This window comes from Crocuta crocuta, unplaced genomic scaffold, assembly GCF_008692635.1.
Source record: "Crocuta crocuta isolate KB4526 unplaced genomic scaffold, BGI_CrCroc_1.0 scaffold2194, whole genome shotgun sequence".
Taxonomy (NCBI): Eukaryota; Metazoa; Chordata; class Mammalia; order Carnivora; family Hyaenidae; genus Crocuta; species Crocuta crocuta.
This window is the reverse complement of record NW_027530402.1, coordinates 81942-88840: the sequence shown is the minus strand read 5'-3', so window position 1 is coordinate 88840 and position 6899 is coordinate 81942. Positions and strand designations below refer to the sequence as shown.

General features: G+C 48.5%; 1 protein-coding gene across 1 annotated transcript in view; it reads left to right on the top strand.

Moving 5' to 3' along the window:
* Window positions 1–969: 969 nt before the first annotated feature.
* Window positions 970–6899, top strand: part of PCDH19 (protocadherin 19) — a gene marked incomplete at its 3' end in the record, with an annotated part of 80191 nt that continues 74261 nt past the window's right edge. Inside the window, exons 1-3 of the mRNA XM_077766571.1 lie at window positions 970–3116; window positions 5875–6015; window positions 6702–6896. Of these exons, the coding sequence (XP_077622697.1) occupies window positions 970–3116; window positions 5875–6015; window positions 6702–6896 (2483 nt within the window). The remainder of the gene's footprint in view (window positions 3117–5874; window positions 6016–6701; window positions 6897–6899) is intronic.

Here is a 6899-nt window from a genome sequence, read left to right as displayed (position 1 = left end):
CAGCTTGCGCAGACGGCAGCACAGCTCCAGCACACCATGCCGGACTTGTCCGGAGGGCAGTGGCACTCGCGTCCCTAGCCTGGCACGGGCCTTTGGCGCGTTGTGCTCCGCGGCATTCCGGCTGAGCGCATTCATCAGAGATTGGAAACCTCCCACCCCTGCTCGCTTACACTCCACATTCACACACCTCGCACCACACGCTCGCTCTTCCTCTCTCTCACGCATTCACAGGGAGCGAGACAGACCTCCCGAGTGCGAGAACGNCCCCCCCCCCGCCTCTCCTGGCCGGTACTGTTGTCGATTTCCCTTCCCTCTTCCCTGTTCCCTGCCCCCCCTCCCTCGCCTCCGGGCCATTGACAAGAATGGGACTTTGATTTTTCTTGGACAAATCTCCATCGTCCAGTTTTCCCAAACTTGACGTGGAGCCTCGGGCTGCGTTGGTAACTTTGATTTCTGAGACGCACACGCCCGCAGTCCAACTGCTCTGTGGAGGGGACTCTGCACCCACCTCCAAGCCTGGACAGACTCGCCCCCCTCCCCCAGTCTTCTGAAGCCAACCTCAGTGAGAGGAAGCGGGCTCTAGTCTCAGCAGCCTCCCTCTCTCCCCTCCCCCTTCTTCTGCCAGCCCTGGTATCGCCATCCCTTTCAGCTGGATACCCGGGAGCCTCCAGCGCTTGACAGCAACTCTAAGTCCCACCTTTGATCATTCTCTCTCCNTGAGAAGCTGCACCCCCACCCCTCTCCCCGTCTTGGCCCCAGGTGCGGTCCAGACTCAGCCTCCCGTCAACCAGGCAGCTCAGACCGCGTCCGACCTGCAGCCCTGCGCCGCTTCANGTGACTCCTCCCTCGGCCTCCGGGGCCGCGGGGCGCGCGCAACAGGCGGCCCGAGTCAGCGGGAAGCTGGAGCGCCGGCGGCGTAGGCCTCGGAGGGGTGTGGAGAGGCGAGGCCAGGCAGAGCCCCGCGCAGCCATGGAGTCTCTCCTGCTGCCGGTGTTGCTGCTGTTGGCAGTACTGTGGACACAGGCAGCCGCCCTCATTAACCTCAAGTACTCGGTAGAAGAGGAACAGCGCGCCGGGACGGTGATCGCCAACGTGGCCAAGGACGCGCGAGAGGCAGGCTTCGCTCTGGATCCACGGCAGGCCTCTGCCTTTCGTGTGGTGTCCAACTCAGCTCCGCACCTGGTGGACATTAACCCCAGTTCAGGCCTGCTTGTCACCAAGCAGAAGATCGACCGCGACCTGCTGTGCCGCCAGAGCCCCAAGTGCATCATCTCCCTTGAGGTCATGTCCAGCTCAATGGAGATATGTGTGATTAAGGTGGAGATCAAGGACCTGAACGACAATGCGCCCAGCTTCCCAGCGGCACAAATCGAGCTGGAGATCTCAGAGGCGGCTAGCCCTGGCACGCGCATCCCGCTGGACAGCGCCTATGACCCGGATTCTGGCAGCTTTGGTGTGCAGAAGTATGAGCTCACGCCTAATGAGCTGTTTGGCCTGGAGATCAAGACGCGTGGCGATGGCTCAAGATTTGCAGAACTTGTGGTGGAGAAGAGTCTGGATCGCGAGACACAGTCGCACTACAGCTTTCGCATTACTGCACTCGACGGTGGCGACCCACCGCACCTGGGCACTGTTGGCCTCAGCATCAAGGTGACCGATTCCAATGACAACAACCCGGTGTTTGGCGAGTCCACCTATGCAGTGAGCGTGCCAGAGAACTCGCCTCCCAATACACCGGTAATCCGCCTCAATGCCAGCGACCCAGATGAAGGTACCAATGGCCAGGTGGTCTACTCCTTCTATGGCTATGTCAACGACCGCACACGTGAGCTTTTCCAGATAGACCCGCACAGTGGCCTGGTCACAGTCACCGGTGCCCTAGACTATGAAGAGGGCCACGTGTACGAACTGGACGTGCAGGCTAAGGACTTGGGGCCCAACTCCATCCCTGCACACTGCAAGGTAACCGTCAGCGTTCTGGATACCAATGACAACCCGCCGGTCATCAACCTGCTGTCAGTTAACAGCGAGCTTGTGGAGGTAAGCGAGAGCGCCCCCCCGGGCTACGTGATTGCGCTGGTGCGGGTGTCTGATAGGGACTCTGGCCTCAATGGGCGCGTGCAGTGCCGTTTGCTGGGCAACGTGCCCTTTCGACTGCAGGAGTATGAAAGTTTCTCTACTATTCTGGTGGACGGACGGCTGGACCGTGAGCAGCATGACCAGTACAACCTCACGATCCAGGCGCGTGACAGCGGTGTGCCCATGCTGCAGAGTGCTAAGTCCTTTACAGTTAGAATAACCGACGAGAATGACAACCACCCGCACTTCTCCAAGCCCTACTACCAGGTCATTGTGCAGGAGAACAACACGCCCGGCGCCTACCTGCTTTCTGTGTCAGCCCGAGACCCGGATCTGGGTCTCAATGGTAGTGTCTCCTACCAGATCGTGCCGTCGCAGGTGCGGGACATGCCTGTCTTCACCTATGTCTCTATCAACCCCAACTCGGGGGACATATACGCGCTTCGATCCTTCAACCACGAGCAGACCAAGGCATTCGAATTCAAGGTGCTGGCCAAGGATGGCGGCCTGCCCTCGCTGCAGAGTAATGCCACGGTTCGGGTCATCATCCTCGACGTCAATGATAATACACCCGTCATCACGGCCCCACCCCTGATCAATGGCACTGCCGAGGTTTACATCCCCCGCAACTCTGTCATAGGCTACCTGGTGACAGTAGTCAAAGCAGACGACTACGATGAGGGCGAGAACGGCCGGGTCACCTACGACATGACTGAGGGCGACCGTGGCTTCTTTGAAATAGATCAGGTCAATGGTGAAGTCAGAACCACTCGCACCTTTAGTGAGAGCTCAAAGGCTTCTTATGAGCTTATTGTGGTGGCCCACGACCATGGTAAGACATCTCTCTCTGCCTCTGCACTTGTCCTAATCTACCTGTCCCCTGCTCTGGACGCCCAAGAATCAATGGGATCCGTGAACTTGTCCCTGATTTTCATTATTGCCCTGGGCTCCATTGCGGGCATCCTCTTTGTCACTATGATCTTCGTGGCGATCAAGTGCAAGCGAGACAACAAAGAGATCCGGACTTACAACTGCAGGTAGAGCCAACTTTTTTTGTTTCCTTTGTGTTGAATGAAGAAGGTGTATCTGTCTCTGTGTGAAAATCCCTGTGCTTTTGTTTCCTACTTAAATGCATGCTCTGTACATGTTGTGCTTCTTTTTGGAGGGGGGAAGTCTGTGGCAGTCCAAGTTGATCAATTCTTTTGATCTGACAGTTTGCTGGAAGACAATCATTTACTGTTCTAGTGGATTCTGTCACACAATGATGATGAGCAGAAAAGCAATTATCATTTTAAAATTTCCACAGCTGTCTCCACGAAGTTATGGTAGGAAAAAAATGAGGGGGAGATAGAGATGAGACAGAGAGAGAGAGAGAGAGAGAGAGAGAGAGAGTTAATTTACAGCAGAACCACCAATTCCCACAACTTGATTTCAGGGGCACAGTGGTTTGAGGACAGATATATTTGAAAGGAGAAGGAATGCTGGCAGTTGCCTTGTCGTGTTGTAAGGATGAACTGAAGAGAGCCGGTGACTGTCTAAGGTAGGAAACAGTTGAGGGAAGAGAGAACAGGAATGTGTGGGGAAGCAAGTGACTAGTGTTTTTTAAAAATGTGTTCTTGGCTTGTTTTGTATCCATTCTCCAAACATCTGGCTATGTAAGGTGAAATTCTACCAGCTATTTATGTTTTCAAATATCTGCTTGGTTGGTGGGATAGAGACCTAATATCCCAGTGGGGGGTAAGACTTTGCTTCCAGATGTTGTAGTAAAAATAGCAATCTTCTAGAGTTGATGGTGCTTTTCTCTAATGTGGGACTCTGCTGTAGCATTAAGGTCTGGTCCCTACCAGTGGATGTCACTGTGGGCTATGGTGTTACAGTTTCTCTTGAAGTGTATGCAGGGTGTATGTGTGTATGTGTGAGAGAGAGACAGAGACAGAGAGAGAGAATATGAGAATAGAAATACAGAAACTGGAATGACAAGTAGTATTAAAATTTTTTCTGATAAACACATTACAGGGTCTTGTTGAGGCCCTTCCTTACAATTGGATAGAACAAATAAATATTTCTAGAATCAATTTCGGATAATACATGTAATTTTTTTCCAGCAGTGTCTCATCGAAATGGTTGAAAAAAAAAAAGAAGTTGTTTATTTAGTTTGCTGAAATTGAATGATGCTGCTGTTTCCACCAAGGTGTGTGTGTGCTTTCAACACACCTACACATCTAGTGTGTCTTTTGTGCCATCTGTGCTTGCATGTTAATCAGTCAAAATATGTTCCTATAGGTCCAATTTGTATTTGACACCATCTGAAATGCACACTTTTGTGAATCAGAGCCCCCTGAATATGTAACAGCCATGCAATTATTGTTTCCCTTTTACTATTCTCTGCATTACACAAGTTAGTAGACAAATGCTAACCACACATGAATATCAATCAGGTGCCATAAAAGAGCAGCTGCAATGCCTCATAAATGCTTTAATCCTGTTACTAGTGAAATGGCCATGACTTTTCTTTCCTTCAGCTCTGAGTCATTTCAGATGGGAGAAATGGAAATTAATATTGCTCTTACCTTTGAAATCTGTGACTTCTAGTCGTGATTTTTATAGTAGAAAAATGTGGGGTCTGTAAGATTTTATTTATATGGAGATAATTAGAGAGTGGGCTCCTTTTAAGCCATTTCTTTAGCATAAAGTAAATGTATAAGACCCTTTACTTGATAAAAAATCATCTTGAAATAAAGATAGTGAAGGCTTTGCCACCTCTTGGTAATGTATGACTAGAAGTGAGAGCTCTTTCTGAGAGCTTCCAAAGGAGGTCATTAAACAGGGAGGAGGGCATTTGAAATTTTAAAAAAAGAAAGAAAAAAGAAAATCTCAATTCTCTTCAACTTCACTCACATGTGTATTTTGTAAAGAGCTCTGTTCCCTGTGTAAGTTTGGGATTAATGAAGTACAGTTTAATTAAATAATTGGTCAATACAGAAAGGGCTTTGCAGTGAATGCCTCAGCCAAGTAATTGGATGGGGCGTTGCCAAACTTACCCATCATGGGTAAACAAAATCATTAAAACTTCCCATTGATTCTGTAAACAGTTTAAAAAAGAAAATAAAGCCTAGTCCTGGGGTCTTTGGGATTTAATCTGCTCTCAAACTCCAGTAGCATCAGCTTGCTATCAAGGCAGGTCTGCCTGAGCACCCAGTGAAAGGGTGAGAGGAACACAACTGCTCTAGAAAGATCATGGGGACAGAGTAAGAATTTGCCTCTGGAAATATGCAATCTGTATGCTCAGACTTTTCAGAAACCTAAAGTTCAAGAGCTTGTCTTGCCATGTATTAAGCAGAGGTTTCTTTTTCTCAGCCTCTTCTGAGCCTCTTCCCCAAATGCATTCATTTAAGAGACTTGTGAGGTGATCTGCAATTGCTGCTGAATTGGGCTCCCTTTTTTTAATTCAATAATTAGCTTTGTTGAGTGAGAATGCAGTTTCTCTTGTGAAATCAACCCTCTATTATTTATTAACCCTATTGTTTTGTTGATTATTGTCCAGAAATGGAATTTTCAAACAATAGGGTGAATCATTATGTGCAAAGTAATAAATGACTTTGAATATCTGGCTACATTTTAATGTATTCCTTTTTACAAGTGTCTTAATGCTTGGTGTCTTTGGTGCACGTTGCTGGATCTGTGTCAGTGTTAATTAAATTGAGCTCTTTATGTTCCAGTTGCAGTGCAGCTGCTTGTAGGTACACCTGAATGGAGAAGGATGCTGAATGCACTAACCTTTAAATTACTTTGCAGTAATTGTTTAACCATCACTTGTCTCCTCGGCTGTTTTATAAAAGGACAAAACAGCAAGTGTCTGCATTGCATCTCGGTTTCTCCCATTAGCAAGGAGCAAGACAAAAAGGCAGAGGAGAAAGTGAGCCTGAGGGGAGAGAGGTAAAAAGCATTTCCCCTCATTCAAATGGGTTTGGCTATCAGATTTCTCCAGGAGAGAAGGGGATGGGGTAGGGAGTAGAAGGGAGCAGGGCTAGGGCAGAGGGATGGAAGGTGTGGAAGAGAAAAGCTGAGGACATGTCAAAGAATGGGGTCTGATCTCCTAACCCAGTCCAAAACTGATCAGGTCAATCAAAGACAAACCTGGCTGAGAGTATTCCCCACATGGAAAATGCCTAGAGGCACTGGAAAGGGGGTTATTTTTTATTTCCTTCTATCTCCTCTTCTGTTAAATTAAGACTTCCTTCTTATTTCACCCAGGGGTTTCTTTGGGTTCTAAGGGAGCTCCAGATTTGAGCATTTTCATGCTTTCGTTTTCATAGGCTCAACTTTCCATGCTCTCCCCTCCTTGCTAAATAGCCACTCACAATGAGGAATTCCACATCCAAAGTATAGAAACATATTTTGAGGTGGTGGAGTGGGAAGTGGGTCTGCTTTATATGAAAACTGTATGGTCCTTAGTTTGTTTTCACATGTAAAAAGCACAGGGAGAAGCCTGATGATGTAATGCACCAGGATATGCTGGAGAGGAGATGGGGTGCAACTCTGTGGGGTGCCTAATATTTATTAATCAACACATGGTTCTGGAGGGCATTAGCAATATATGTTGTCTTTTTTTGGTCATATAGAATCGCTGAGTACTCCTATGGGCATCAAAAGAAATCAAGCAAGAAGAAAAAAATCAGTAAGAATGACATTCGTCTGGTACCCCGGGATGTGGAGGAGACTGACAAAATGAACGTTGTCAGTTGCTCCTCCCTGACCTCCTCCCTCAACTATTTCGACTACCACCAGCAGACACTTCCCCTGGGCTGCCTCCGCTCTGA